Source organism: Anomaloglossus baeobatrachus, chromosome 6, assembly GCF_048569485.1.
Source record: "Anomaloglossus baeobatrachus isolate aAnoBae1 chromosome 6, aAnoBae1.hap1, whole genome shotgun sequence".
In the NCBI taxonomy this organism is placed as follows: Eukaryota; Metazoa; Chordata; class Amphibia; order Anura; family Aromobatidae; genus Anomaloglossus; species Anomaloglossus baeobatrachus.
The window spans coordinates 251,542,131-251,557,728 of record NC_134358.1 but is presented as its reverse complement, the minus strand read 5'-3'; the positions used below and the strand labels follow the sequence as shown (position 1 = coordinate 251,557,728).

The 15,598-nt window shown below is 41.7% G+C and overlaps 2 protein-coding genes across 2 annotated transcripts in view; one reads left to right on the top strand and one right to left on the bottom strand.

Annotated features, from left to right (window-relative positions):
- PRP4K (pre-mRNA processing factor kinase PRP4K) overlaps positions 1-7,607 on the top strand; it is a 153,371-nt gene extending 145,764 nt beyond the window's left edge. The window contains 1 exon segment of the mRNA XM_075314795.1: positions 7,502-7,607. The gene's annotated coding sequence lies outside the window, so the exon portion shown is untranslated.
- Positions 7,608-13,058: 5,451 nt separating this feature from the next.
- LOC142244275 (enoyl-CoA delta isomerase 2-like) overlaps positions 13,059-15,598 on the bottom strand; it is a 52,492-nt gene continuing 49,952 nt past the window's right edge. Inside the window, exon 10 of the mRNA XM_075316485.1 lies at positions 13,059-13,483. Within this exon, the coding sequence (XP_075172600.1) occupies positions 13,328-13,483 (156 nt within the window). The 3' untranslated portion in view covers positions 13,059-13,327. The remainder of the gene's footprint in view (positions 13,484-15,598) is intronic.

Sequence of the window (15,598 nt, the reverse complement as noted above, 5' to 3'; positions counted from 1 at the left end):
AGGAAGCTTCTGCCAAGGCAAATAAAATAATGGGATGCAATAAAAGTCATAGATGCTCATGACAAGAATGTAGTTTTGCCTCTATATAATTCACTAGTGCGGTTACACTTAGAGTACTATGTACAATTTTGGTCTCCAGTGTATAAGAAGTGTAAAGGGGAAAAAAGCGCAATAGGGTCTTACCCGGTATGAGGGTGGACAAACAAGACAAAGAAGCACTCACCTGGTGAGGTTGTGCCAGTCACAACCCCTTATGATAGCCTGTGAGTGCCCGGTGGTTTAGCTGCAGCCCCGGGAGAGGAATTTTGTATCACACAGGTAGAAGAAAAGACCGGGTTTATGCCGCGCTGAAAACCACTGATGCGTGTAAATTAAAAGATTTCCTTTTTATTGGATAGTTCCTACGCGTTTCAGAGACATCCGTCTCCTTCCTCAGGAAAAGAAATCATCATGATGATTTCTTTTCCTGAGGAAGGAGACGGATGTCTCTGAAACGCGTAGGAACTATCCAATAAAAAGGAAATCTTTTAATTTACACGCATCAGTGGTTTTCAGCGCGGCATAAACCCGGTCTTTTCTTCTACCAGTGTATAAGAAGGACATAGCTGAACTAGAGCGGTGCACAGGAGAGAAACCAAGGTTATTAATGGAATGTGTGGACTGCAAAGCTAAGACAGGTTATTAAAGTTGGGGTTATTCATTTTGGAAAAATAAAGGCTTAGGGGCGATTTTGTTACAATGAACAAATATATGACTGGATAGTACAGAGCTCTCTCTAATGATCTTTTTACACCTAGGCCTGTGATGGGGATAAGGGGGAATCCTCTATATCTACAGGAAAGAAGGTTTAATCATAATCCCAGACACTGATTCTTTACTGTAGGTTAATAGCAAAGAATCACCAGTTGGTGTTTCTTGTGGACAAATCTCACAGAGAAATAGAATATAGCACCAGTGAGGAAAAATATCTAAAACTTAGCTTTTATTTAGCTTTTTTTAAAATTTATGATAATAATTATAAAACACACTTAGGATCGCCCTGCGGGTAGCCAAGGTACGTGTTCCCACGCTGTGACAAATAATCCTTGGAGCAACACCATAGGGAGTAACAATTATGTGTAGTACAGGTATCAGGAACTGTCATACATAAAGCATTAAGAGAATATTGGACAGAGGTCCCGTTATCAAAAATGCAAATTATGGGAAACTGATTATATCCGCTCCATAGAAACAGCCAGATATACCCCGTCCCCCTTTTTTTTTTCCTCAGGGATTACACACACATAATATAATAAATCGAAAAACACGGAAAGATCTCACCCATCAGGAGGACCTTCTGATGTTTGGTACAGCAATTCGTCTTTAGGAGGGATCACAGAGGGGCTTGTGGTCCAGGCTTTGTATAACTTGCCCTAGACCCCCTTGTCTCCCGTCCTTACAAGGACAGTCCACATCTGAACCTGTTTCCCTATAGAAACTTGTCCCACATGCCTCCCGACGCGTTTCGTCACTCTCAGTGACTCCTCAGGGGTCCAAGCATGAAAGATCATATAGTGGGTCAAAGAGTGGTGTGTGACCTGCAGAGTCCAGACACCAAATGCTGCCAAATATTTTTCCTCACTGGTGCTATATTCTGATTCTTTACTGTAAGAGCAGTCAGACTATGGAATTCTCTGCCACATGATGGTTGATTCACTACTAAAATTCATGAAGGGCCTGAATATTTTGTTGAAAAGTAGAATATTATGATTATGGGCATTAGATTTTGTGATTGGGCGTTGATCCAGGGAGTCAGGCAAGGAGTAAGGGAGGAATTTTCCCCAAATAGGAGCTTACTCTCTACCCCATGGGGTTTTTTGATTTCCTATAAATCAACATGCTAGACGATAGGTTGAACGCGATGGACTTAGTGGTATTTCCTTCTCCAATATCCTATCCCAATATGTAGTAGGTGTAATAATAATTATATTAACAAATACCTCCGATTAGGAATTTAGTTCTCCTTATTAGCTATGTTGCTTACCTCATGTGCAGGGTATTGCAGCTTTGGGATCTATGGTTACAACCACTAACAACTAAATGTCACTATATGAGTGATTGTAACCATGGATGCCTAAGTTGCAATACTCTGCACATGAGATAAGTGACATAGCTAATAAGGAGACCTATACTACACTTCTGATTGGAGGTATTTGCTATTCTTACACCTTCTACATTTTGGCATAGGCAAGTGGAGATGGGAGTACCCCTTTAAGGCTACCTTCAACCCTCATCCATATAAAACTATAGATAGAGCAGAGTTTATTTTCAACAGCTGCAACTGTATGGAATAAAATAAATATCTTTGTAAGTGCACTTTTAAAGGGAAAGTGACAGCTGCCTAGCCCCCCAATAGCGATTCTGTAATGCACCTTTTTCTTACATTCTAATAAGCCTCTTATTTAACAATTTCTAAAAGAATGTGAATTTAACTTTTGACCTTAAGCTTGCGCTATGTAAATCAGTGAGTGACTAGTTTCCCAGAGTAATCCTCCCTCTCACTGTGTGAGAACCCCACCCATTCTGCATCATATTAGTGGTCAGATTAATGAAAGTTAAAGACTTTTCAATACGAATCAACACCTTGCATTCAGAAATGCTATGATTAGAACGTGTAAAACTCACAAGGCTGCGGACGTGAAGCGATACCTCATGGAGACCTTCCTACAAGTCATTGGGTATGGTGGCTGCGTGGAGTGGCCTCCACGCTCACCTGACCTGACCCCATTGGACTTCTTTCTGTGAGGTCACATCAAACAGCAGGTGTATGCGACCCCTCCACCAACATTGCAGGACCTACGACGATGTATCACAGATGCTTGTGCAAACGTGTCACCTACCATATTGCACAACGTGCAGTAAGATACAGTATGGTGGCCAGAGTCCAGATGTGCATTGCAGCTGACGGTGGCCACTTTGAGCATCAAAGTTAAATGAGTGCCATATGCGTGGCCAGCATTCAATGTTTTTTTGTGGGGGGGGAGGGGGGGGTCATGGGTTTCATTTTATAGCATTTCTGTATGCAAGGTGTCGATTCGTATTGAATTGATGATGCTCTACAATTTTGTAATTCACTTTTTTTCCTCTATCTTGTTCCGTTTTCGAGATAAAAGTGCTAACTCCGTTGTTTTCCACCAGGTGGTGCTATAGGTGGTTTCATTGCGTACTTTACTATACCTAGACACCACGTCTATGCCTATAGCTGCCGCCGTTCTCAAGTTAATGGCGGCGGACAGGATATGGGTGGACACACTGTATATTTGGACACTGACACAAGTTTTTTTGTTTTTTTTTGTTTTTGTTTTTTTTTGTTTTTGTTTTTTTTAACCTGTTTACTGAAACATATTCAAGTTATAGTTATATAATGGACATGGACATAAAGTCTTGATTTCTAGCTTTTGTTTACGGGTATCCACATTAAAATTTGATGAAGGGGTTAGGAGTTTCAGTTCCTTTACATGTGCAACCATGGTTTTAAAGGGCCTAAAGGTAATTGAACAATTGACTCGAATTCTGTTTCATGAGGCAGTTCCTTGGATATTTCATTCTCAATTAAGCACATAAAAGCTCTGGAGTTGATTTGAGGTGTGGTGCTTTCATTTTGAAGTTTTTACTGAGAAGTTATTATGTGGTCAAATGACCTCTCCATACAGATGAAACAAGCCATCCTTCATCTGCGAAAACAGAAAAAAAATCTGAGAAATTGATACAATATTAGGAATGGCTAAATCTACAGTTTGGTACATCCTGAGTAAGAAAGCCCACGGAGGACAACAGAGGTGGATGACCGCAGAATAATTACCATGGTGAAGAGAAAAGACTTAACAACATCCAAGCAAGTGATCAACACTCTCCAGGATGTAGGCATAGCAATATCCAAATCTACCATAAAGAGAAGACTGCGTGAAAGAAAATATAGAGAGTTCACTGCACAGTGCAAGCCACTCTAAAAGCCTAAAGAATAAGAAGGCTGGATTGGACTTTGCTAAAAAAAAAAAAAAAAATCTTAAAAAAAACAGTAAAGTTCTGGAAGAACACTCTTTGGATAGCTGAAACCAAGATCAACCTCTAACAGAATTATCGAAAGAAAGAAAAAGTATGGCGAAGGCATGGTACAGCTCATGATCCAAAGCATACCACATCATATGTAACACACGGCGGAGGCAGTGTGATGGCTGGCCATGTATGGCTGCCACAGGCACTGGGTCACTAGTATTTATTGATGATGTGACAGGACAGAAGCATCTGGATAAATTCTGGGGTTTTCAGAGACATACTGTGTGCTCAAATCCAGCTAAATGCAGTCAAACTGATTTGGTTGGCGTTTCATAATACAAAAGTGTTCTATGTGAAATTTCCCCATAAATGTGCATTACATGCGGAAACTGCACAGGTAAAAAATTGCATTTCTGGTCCATTTATGCTGTGGAAGGCCATGTAATCCGCACCTAAAGGGTGCTTTACATGCTGCGACATCGTTAACTATATATTGTCGGGGTCACGGTGTTTGTGACGCACATCCGGCGTCGTTAGCGACATCGCAGCGTGTGACAGCTAGGAGCGACGATCAACGATCGCAAAAACGTTGATCGCTGACACGTCGCTCCTTTTCATAATATCGTTGGTGGTGTATGCCGCTGGTTGTTAGTCGTTCCTGCGGCGTCACACATCGCTATGTGTGACACCGCAGGAACGACTAACATGTCCTTACCTGCGTCCACCGGCAATGAGGAAGGAAGGAGGTGAGCGGCATGATCCGGCCGCTCATCTCCGCCCCTCTTCTGCTTTTGGGCGGCCGCTTAGGGACGCCGGTGTGACGCCGAACGAACCTCCCCCTTAAAGGAGAGATTGTTCGGTGTCTCCAGCGACGTCGCTAAGCAGGTATGTGCGTGTGACGCTGCCGTAGCGATATTGTTCGCTACGGCAGCGGTCACCCCCATGACGAAACAGAGACGTGCGCGGGTGCTATCGCGCACGACATCGCTAGCGATGTCACAGCGTGTAAAGCACCCTTAAAGTTATCAGTACCAGAAAGTTTCAAAACAAAACCGCTTTGTTTAAAGGATGACACACCAAATAGAGACCAAGAATGTAGAGATAAAAACGCAATTTAAAAAAAAAAAAACTAGTAAAGGCTATGTGCGCACGCTGCGTTTTTTCGTGTTTTTCGGGTGCGTGTTTGGTCTTAAAACTGCATGACTGCTTCCCTAGCAAAGTCTATGAGTTTTCATTTTTGCTGTCCGCACAGTGCGTTTTGTTTTAGGTTCGTTTTTGTGGTGACCACAAAGATGCAACATGTCAATTCCTTCTGGTGTTTTTGCCAATGTTTTTCACCCATGTAATGCATTGGAAAAAAGCGGCGTAAAATGCGCAAAAACGCATGCGTTTATTACTATGGGTTTGTGTTTATGCTTTTTTTTAGCGGCCAAAAACGCACAAAAACGTTGCATCTTTGTGGTCACAAAAAATGACATCATGCGCACATAGCCAAACTAAGATGCGGAGTTGGTACAGAAATTCTTCAGCGTCGAAAACTCAACAGATAATGATTGTAGGAACGTAGCCTTAAACTTGGTATTTTACACTAAAATCAGGAGTGGATCACCCAAAGTGAGAATATAATAGAAGCATTGGCACCACTTTTGACCCACTCTCGATTTTGGGAGTTTTTGCTTTTATTTATAAAAATACCGGAAATTTGACAACCTGTTGAATAATTCTTAATCATTTTAAGTTTTATGGCCTTAAAACAGACAACCATAATGCAGAAAGTAGGTTTTTCTTTTACATTTTGTTAGGATGTTAGAAGTATTAATATGTTTAGCAGCAAATTTTCAGTTTTTTTTCAGTGATCTTTCAAAGCCCTATTTTGTTAGGGAACCCTTCACTTTTGAAGTGATTTTAGGGGCCTAGATGTCAGAAAAAATCCAAACAAGACCCCATTTTCAAATTTGCACCCCTCAACATATTAAAAGCAGCAATAAAGGTTTTTAAACCTTCAGGTGCTTCACAGGAATTAAAGCAAATTTAGAATAAAAAAAAAAAATCCACAAAAATGTTACTTTAGCAGTGAAGTTTTCATTTTCACAAGGGTAACGGGAGCAAATGAACCATACAAATTGTTTTGCAATTTCTCCTGCGCATTCCACTTTGTGGTCAGAAGAGAAAAAGCACTAATTGACGTTTGGAGCACAGTTTTGGCTTGCGAACGCCATGTCTCATTTGCAGAGCACTTGAAGTGCGGCTAACGTCCAGTTCTAGCCATGGCTGTAAATTATTTAAATGAAATGTGAGCCTTGGCTCCCATTGGTCCCTCAATGTGATCTCGGGAGACCGATAGGTTAGAATAACAGTCGTGAGTCTGGTGAAGTTCCCTTTAAGGTACGCTCACACAAGCGCAATGCGAGAAATGTTAGTGAGAGAGCAGATGATCAGCGTGTTTTCTCATCCAGATCCTGGATGAGAGAAAAGTCGCAACATGCTACGATTGTCAGCAAGAGTTGTGTCACTCACACCCATACAAGTCTAAAAGTGCGAGTGAAACATTGGACTGTACTCGGATGATACTTGGTGTGTTTTTGTGCCATGTGTTTTTTTAGTGTATTCAATGGCTGGAAACACAGACCAAAAACTTACAAAGAATTGATATGCTGCTTCTTTTTTCTGCACCCAAAACTGCAAGGGAAAAAGAAGCAAAGTATGCACAGTATTTCTGAATTCTCAGACTTTGCTGGGACAAGGAAAGAAAGACATGCAGTTTTGGGCAACAAACTGCACCAAAAAACGCAATGTGGGCACAAGGCCTAACATGTCCATCATTTTTCTCGGTCCTTGCAAAAATCAAAATTATCAAGAAATTGAGCAAAGTATTGAATCAAAATGGCCAATGCAAGTCTGTTTTTGAAAAAAAATTGAACAGCTGATTCTAGTTGAGTGCTGTCTGTTTTCACTGATTGAATTATAGGAAAAAATACATATACTTTTATGTTTGTTTTGTGTCTCATTTGAGAAAACTGATTAAACTCGGACCAAAATTGGATGAAGCTGAACAAAATCACCGATTTGAACTTTCACCTTTTCCTACATGAAAAAAAATAAACGTGAGATTGAGCTCTTATGCTGAACTTCATAGATCAGAATTTTCACTATATACACTATATTTGTTCTCCATCTCCTCACCTGTGCTACGATTCACTTATTCGAGAGATTTGGATCCTCATGCTGACACTGATTACACGCCAATCAGAATTTGATCAGAGTGCCCTTAGCTTAATCCCAGTGACCCCAGCTTAAGGTGTTTACACACAATTTTATATACGAGATTTACTGGCATCCTCCCCGATGGGGTTTGGGGGGTATGGTGTAGAGTGAATGTAAGGATGGCATAGAATAAAGAAACCAATCTGGTTTAATCAGTATTAACTTTATCTGAAGTGACACTTATTTTTCTCTTTTTATGTAGGGTAAGTTGTGGATAGAGAATAGTTCCTGGCCATGTGACCGTGAACGTGAAGCGGCATCTAGTAACAGGAGAAGGAGAGATCAATAAAAATGTTTTCATTTACAAAGTGTAATGTGATTTCTAAATTGGGAAATTTCTGGGAAGAAAAAAAAAAGTTCATTCTTTATATGTTGCATTTTCAAGACTGCTGTTTGAGCCAGTTTCAAAACTGTATGTGAATTTTTATGTTAATTCTTTTTTAGAACATTTTAAGCCTAAAGGGAGATTCTAATCAACATTATTTACTTATCTACATGATATCTGATAATTGTCTTTTCGATTGGAGTATCACCTACAAGAACTCCATTGTTTTGTAGGAGTGGTGGTACTTTGACTGGAATGGTGGTTGAGCATGCATTGCACACTGTCTTTCCATTCCAATCTATAGGACTAATGGCAGTAATGTTCATGCTTTACATCACTGACTCAAATTTGGGAAATAGACTGCAACCCTGCTTCATCATTGCTTTTTTTCCCCTCCAGTTTAATGGATATATTTCCTGTTTTTTTTTAGTGTATGTGCCTTTTTCTATATACAATTTGTGCTATTATTTAAGTCTTGGAGATATATCCTAGACAACTTTGCTCAGATATTTTAGATAGTTTCATGAAATATGACTTTTACAAAATGTGAAGTCCCGCACTAGAGTAAGGCATCTTCTGTCATTTTTTTATTTGGTGCATTTTTTAGATATTCGTGACTTTAAGGGGTGGTTCCCTTTCAAACAAACAAAAAATATTAGTTCGCGGGAACAGTTTGCTATAAATTATCAAGCTGCACTTAACTCATCATACCTGGGCCCAACACCGAGTCTCTGCTCCTGGTACCCGATATTGGCCGTGGTGCGGACGTCATGTCGACAGAGCAAAAGCTAAATCTGTGAGCTCAGCAACTCCGAGAAGGGCCTTCCCATCTACATGGGCAGAGCCAGTAAGTTCACAGATTGGCTGCCATGTTGTTGAAATGACATGAGTACGGCAGTTATGGGACACCAGAATCAATGGAGCCACCTGTAATCAGATGTTCAATACTGATCCTGTGAATGGAAACTAGGGGAAAAAAAACTTGTTTATTTCAACAGCAGGTAGGCGGGAAACTGAAGAACTCATGAATCGATCTAAGTGGGTTTAGGTTTAGAATCTTGACATAGAATCTCTAAAGTACAACATTGGGTCAGGGATATATATTTAATAAGATATAAAGTTTGTATTGTGAAGTTAAGCGACAGATCCACTTTAACCCTTTCCCAAAATCTGCCAAAATGTTTCTACATATTTGGAAGTATATAGTTTTGAAAAATGTCTTCATGTGCTGAAGCATTTAAATTTCCTTTTATTAGAACTAAGGAGCCTAGACCAATCAAAAAAATTGAAAAAAAAACACCCTCACAGCCTTATCCCTTCTCCACGAGACTTTATAGCCAGCCCAAAGTTCTCCATACATATACTTAAACTAAACTTGTCCATCAGACTGCTAGATAGAGAAGTGGCAATTATCACTCTATTGAACACATTTCCAAAGCTTTAGACTCCAGTGGTTGCATGCTTTAGACAACTACTGGACACTTGGCAACATGCTTGCTAATGTAAGACCGGGTACACATATCCGGCTTATTGTCGGTTTGACGGATGCAGCGCACGCCAGTACAGTATGATACAGTACAGTGGCAGCGCCGCAACTTCCAGGTCACATGCTCCGGTCACATGACAGCATGTGACCGGCGCTTGTTGCGCTGCCAGTGTACTGTATACACTGTACTGGCGTGCGCCGCATCAGTCAAACCGCCGAAAAGCTGGATATGTGTACCCGGCCTAAGGCTTCCATGAACCCATGACAATGTGCTACCAGCACACAGTTTTTGTGCAGATGTTAAACGGGTTGTCAGACATTGGGGTTCAAGTCTACAGAAGTGCAAATCACCACATTTCTGTGTGAGGATTATTTGGTGCTGGAAGTGGGTGATCATGTGACCGACTAGACTTATCTGGCCTCGCTCAATTGACTTGTATTGACAGAGGCAGCACATGTGTAGTTGGCATGTGGCCACATGTATGCAAAGCATATACTTTCGGTCACAGGACCTCCCGCTTCCAGCATCTGAGAATCCTGACCGCACGTGCATTGTACACTATGAAGATTCACAAATCTGCAGTCAGAGTAACTCCAGCCCTTGTACCCTAAGGCCAGAAGAGAAAAGCTTTTTAAATGGTAGAGAAAGTTGGAACTGTGCAGTAGTGTTATTGCAATGGCACAAACCTCTCAAACATTAAGTTCAGGGGGTTTTTTTTTATTCAGTCCCATTGGCATAGGTAAAAAAAAAATCTAATGCCTAACCATGAAATCTGCATTTATAAACCTTTGTGAAAAAGTGAGTCATTCTAAAGACCTTACTGAATTTTAGCACAATACTTTATAGTCTATGGGACTGACCATGTGTCCGTTTTGTTTGCCACCGTAGCAACATGTCAATTCGTAGAATATTTTGGAGGGAAGAAGTTTCACAACCAGCTACAAGAGGTATTAACCTAACAAAGAGCCACATGGTCATAGATTGGAGTCTCATGTGGGTCACACTGGATCGGTTATAATTTTAACCCTCCAGTGTAGTCCAGAGACAGCACACTCCAGAAGCATATCAACAAACAAAAGCACTAGGAGTATTGGTGCAAAAATAGAAATTTATTATAAATATCAATAAATAAGTGAAGCAAAGGACATTATTCAAGCAAAGGTTGAGGGAATAGATACCTGGGTCCCATATACCACACTGAAAGAACTCTGTATAGAGTGCACTCACTCCTCCCGGAAGAAGCGGTGATAACCGCGAAACGGCCGTCGGAGGTTCCCCTCTGGTTTGGCCTGGCTCCCCTGCACCACCACTGAGATTAGGTAAGCGCTCCGTTACTCTGCGGACATGGAATCGCTAACTTGCAAACCTTAAATTATAACACAGGTTCCTTTACTATTAACATAAATGATGGGGCTTTATATGCACTCGCCTAACTCAGTAGGTATATGAGGTAACATAGGGGCCTTTTTCTGTTAAACTAGGCTTCATTACAGGATCTATTACTCCCTATTATTGGGGTTTATGGGATACAGTACTTTGCTGATAGGAATTTCTCCATTCTGGCTCCCTTACCCCACTATGGTAATAGGCAAATCGACATACTTTCCTAATATCCCCTTTAGATTACCTGTAAATTTTGCCTGATGTAAGCCCCACTATATCGACCCTATACAGAGTTCTTTCAGTGTGGTATATGGGACCCAGGTATCTATTCCCTCAACCTTTGCTTGAATAATGTCCTTTGCTTCACTTATTTAATTGATATTTATAATAAATTTCTATTTTTGCACCAATACTCCTAGTGCTTTTGTTTATTGATACAAGAGGTATTATTAGAAAGTGAAAGTGTTTAGGCTGGTTTCACACTACGTCTTTTTAACATCCGCTGAAAACGTTTTTTTAGCGGAAGTACGGATCCTGCTTTTACAGCAAATAACGTATGCAAACGCATATGTTATTTTGCAGGATCCTGCACTGGATGTTTAGGGGCGGGCATTGGAGTCATGTGATCGGGAGTGAGGGGAACTAGACTGGGAGGAGGCTTCTGACAGCTGCAGACGCTGGTAACCAAGGTAAACATCGGCCTTGGATACCCGATATTTATCTTGGTTACGAGTGTCTGCAGCTGCTAGGAGCAGGGCTGCCTGCACGCGTAACCAACGTAAACATCGGGTAACTAAGATAAGTGGTTACGCGATATTTACCTTGGTTACGAGTGTCCGCAGCTCTCAGGTGGGGGAGAGGGAGGGAGGGAGGAAGGGGGAAAGACAGATAGAGAGAGAGGGTGAGGGAGGGAGGAGGAGAGAGAGACAGATCACACGAGACTGGTTCTGGGCATGCTCAGTACTTTCTGGGCATGCTCAGTACAAAAGCAGGATCCTGTCTATCAGCACGCCAGCGTTCACCTGCGTTCGCGTGCGTTATAGTGCGGATCCGGTGACTTGCAGTATTTTGACGCAGCTCAAAAACGCTACAAGTAGCGTTTTTGAAACATGTTAAAAAACTGCAAGTCACCGGATCCGCACTATAACGCACGCAAACGCAGGTGAACGCAGGTGGACGCGAGTCCATTGCAAATGCATTGAAATGAAAACGCATTTGCACTGGATCCGTACTTCCGCTAAAAAAACGTTTTCAACGGATGTTAAAAAGACGTAGTGTGAAACCAGCCTTAGGGACCACAGCAACTCAGCCATGAAGGGGCACACCACTTGTCACTGCTGCATTATGTGGTTGAAAATAGCGCTGAGTACAAACTAAACACTCATTTGCACTACTACAACTGCATAATTTTTTAATGTGAAAACTACAGACCATAGCTGATTACTTGCCAGCGTTCCCACAACTGCACATTTTAGCAGTGAGCTATTGCAAGTTACATTTATTAGTGTTCCCTTTAGCACTGACGGCAACAACATACCATAATCTATTCCTCCTCAACTCAGGTGCCTGTTACTGATGAAGGCCATGTTTGGGCCGCAACGTCTAACTATACTGAGCATTTAATAAAAAATATTTTTTCACTGGGTCTAGGAGTGCCTTGTTTATATTTTGCTATATATGGTTTGGAAACCTACCTGAGCACCCTAGCAATTATTTTTGGGTAGAAGTGCCTTATCCTATTGAACGAACATCTTCATAGAACCTCAACACTTTGGTTACTGTAGCGCCGGCATCAATGCACACCGGCTGTGTCACCCTGGCCGTCCACATGGGCTGCTGCCTCCTTCCCCTCCCAGGGCTTGTGTGTGCAACCCAGGTCTTCCGGGAGTGTGCTTAGGGCATGCGTGTGCACACAGGCCCTCTTAAAGGGCTGGCGTGCCGTTTCCTGCAAATGCCTCTCAGCCAGTGGCTGAGAGGCACTCTGCATTTAAGGCACCCTAACATAAGGGAAGGTGGCTGCACAATGCCTTTAGATAGTCAGTATACCAGTCTGCTAGTTAGTTGTCAGGTTCCAGATTCCCGAGCTCCTGTCCCCTTATCCGTGTCTGTCACATGTACCTGCCTTCCCATACCTATCTATCCCTAGCTGGCCCACCATATCTAATTGTACCTTCCTGTCTGCCTCAGTCATCCTGACTGTACCTTAATTGTGTCTGTACCAGAGTCAGTCATCTGTCCTGGGGGTCAGCTGACAGTCCCGATCACTGCCCTGGGAGTGGTACCTGGCGTTCGCTTTGCAGTAGGCACATAGTTAAGCTCCTCCCACTAAAGGGTAAGCCCAGGTTCCCCTGTGGTCCAGTGGGTCTACTAAGCCCTCTTGCTGCCCATACACCAGCCGCGAGTATTACAGTTACAAACATATCCAATCCTCATCTGTCTATGCTCGAGAGAGGGGAAAACAGGATACGAAATTATTAATATATACAGCAAGTAAATATTTCATGTATTCTCTAAGCAGCACAGTGAAGCAGGAAATCATTTAAATATTACTTCAGGAGACTTGGTTAACAGTCACATTTATTAGTAAATTGTGGTTTTCTAGAGCATTACATTCAATCACATCAGTATGTAGAGTAGCACGTATGGCGTGAAGACATACAATACAAAGTGCCTGGTATAATCACACTGTACTAACAGCTCATTCATTTCAGTGAAGCAAGTAGCACCAGTACAAAATTATTTTAGTGCTAAATATATAAAAGGTGCATTTCCAAAATGTGTATTTTGCACGATGAATGATCGTAAGATTACAAGTCTATCACTTAAAGAATTATCACAGCTTTGACTTCCTTTGGAAAAACTCTTTTATCGCGTTGATGGCGTCTTCTGAATTTACTCTTTTAGCAAGAAGTTCAAATTCTTTTTCGCAAACGTAATGAAGTTTCTCTTTTTCCACGTTCCGAATCAGTTCTTTAGACAGGGCCAAGCACTAATGAAATAAACAATATCGTTCAATTACTATTACTTTGTTATTTTTCCTAACTATTAACAGCATTGCGATTTAGGCATATTGGTCCTTAAGGTTTTAGGAAAAGATTACATTTTGGCCTTAATCCAACATTGTTTGTGTACATACACTATTCGTGTGTTTCATGGCTAAGACATGTACCCATTAGTCTTTGGGGATGTCCACGTCTATTTTTTTTGAGGATAAGTGTCATCCGTGTGATAAGTTGTTTTTTTTTTTTTATGGTTTAGTGGGTAGGAAAAGTTTTTAATTTTTCTATTTCTTGCACAAGTAACCATGATGATTGACACGCAGACCAAATAAAAATAAAAGCACACATTCAATTTATTTTTCCCAAGATGAGAAAACAAACACACATGATGCTTGACTGAGTACTACTGTATATCCCCATATAGGTTACAATGAAAAGGAACAGACATAGAATGGTCTCACCCACAGGGAATTGGATTCTGTTTGAAAAGCACAGCAGTGTCACCAGTGGATCTATCAGTCCCTAACGGGGCTATCACTACCATCATTCGGTAACTATTCCCTCCCTGACAAGGACAGTCCACAACTTACCCTCATTGTGGCTGATCCTATTCTACCCCAAGTGCCTCCTGTGAGTGGAATTGTGTTAATTATTTTCTGTCCTATCGAAATGTGTAGAGCATCTATACTAAGTTTATGTTTTTATCCATTTGGTTAAAGGGAACCTGTCTTCAGACATTTTGCACTAAACCTAAAAGATTCCCCCTCTGCAGCTCCTTGGCTGCATTCTAGCAAGGTTCCTGTTGTTCTTGTGCCCCCTTTCTGACCAAAATAAAGACTTTATAAAGTGGTACCTTTTTGTATTCAGATCTTGATAATGGTACACGGGGGCGGGCTCTCTGGTGTCCGTTAGTCTGCCTCCCTGTCGCTTTAGGCCGTCCCCCATCGCGCAATTTCAAAGAGGTGACCCGAGGTAAGCTGGCCAGCGCTTGCGCAGAACGATGGAGGCGGCGGTGAAAGCGCGAGCACGAGATTATGGGCGGGTACTTGCTGATGAAAATCACAGCGCCGCCCATAATCTCGCGCATGCGCAACATGTCACCAGCAATCACACTGTGCACATTGCACAGTCCCGCGAGAGTGGCACGGCGCATGCGCGAGATTATGGGCAGCACTGTGATTTTCATCAGCAAGTACCTGCCCATAATCTCGTGCTTTCACCGCCGCCTCCACCATTATGCGCAAGCGCTGGCCAGCTTACCTCACATCACCTCTTTGAAATTGCGCGATGGGGGACGGCCTAAAGCGACAGGCAGGCAGACTAACGGACACCAGAGAGCCCGCCCCCGTGTACCATTATCAAGATCTGAATACAAAAAGGTACCACTTTATAAAGTCTTTATTTTGGTCAGAAAGGGGGCACAAGAACAACAGGAACATTGCTAGAATGCAGCCCAGGAGCTGCAGAGGGGGAATATTTTAGGTTTAGTGCAAAATTTCTGATGACAGGTTCCCTTTAAGGTTGTGTGCCTCACGAGTGCATTTTTAGATTTTAATAGAATTAATAAAGGTTATATTTTATTCTCACTTTGGTGCTTTTTCTAAAAATCTGATCCAAACTAGAAGCCTCATATATGACTATGAAGCTGTTCGTGATTGTTTCAGGCATTGAAATCAGCCTGATTTATGGATTTAAATACTTGTTCAAGTAGAGTTTATCAGTCAAGTTTTGATCCATGACGCACATTGTGGTGGAGGCTGTTAAATACTGAACAGGATCGCCTACTTGACTACTGAGCCCAGAGTGAGCTGGGATTGTTTATTAATGAAAATAATTCAAGTAATAAGGAATCTTTTTCCTCCAAACCTGTATCTGTATCTGTGTGTTCAGCTACATCCATTCTCTAAGGCCGGAGTCACACTTGCGATTTAAAAATTGGTCCGATTCTCATGCCGGAAAGTCGGACGATTTTTTTTTATCACTTTTCATCCGTGTGCTGTCAGTGTGCAATCAGTTTCTTTCCTCAGCAGCTGTTACTCATTTACAGTCATGTACAAGAGCATTTACAGTGTTCTCTGCTACATGATAGAATACTATTTAGAAAA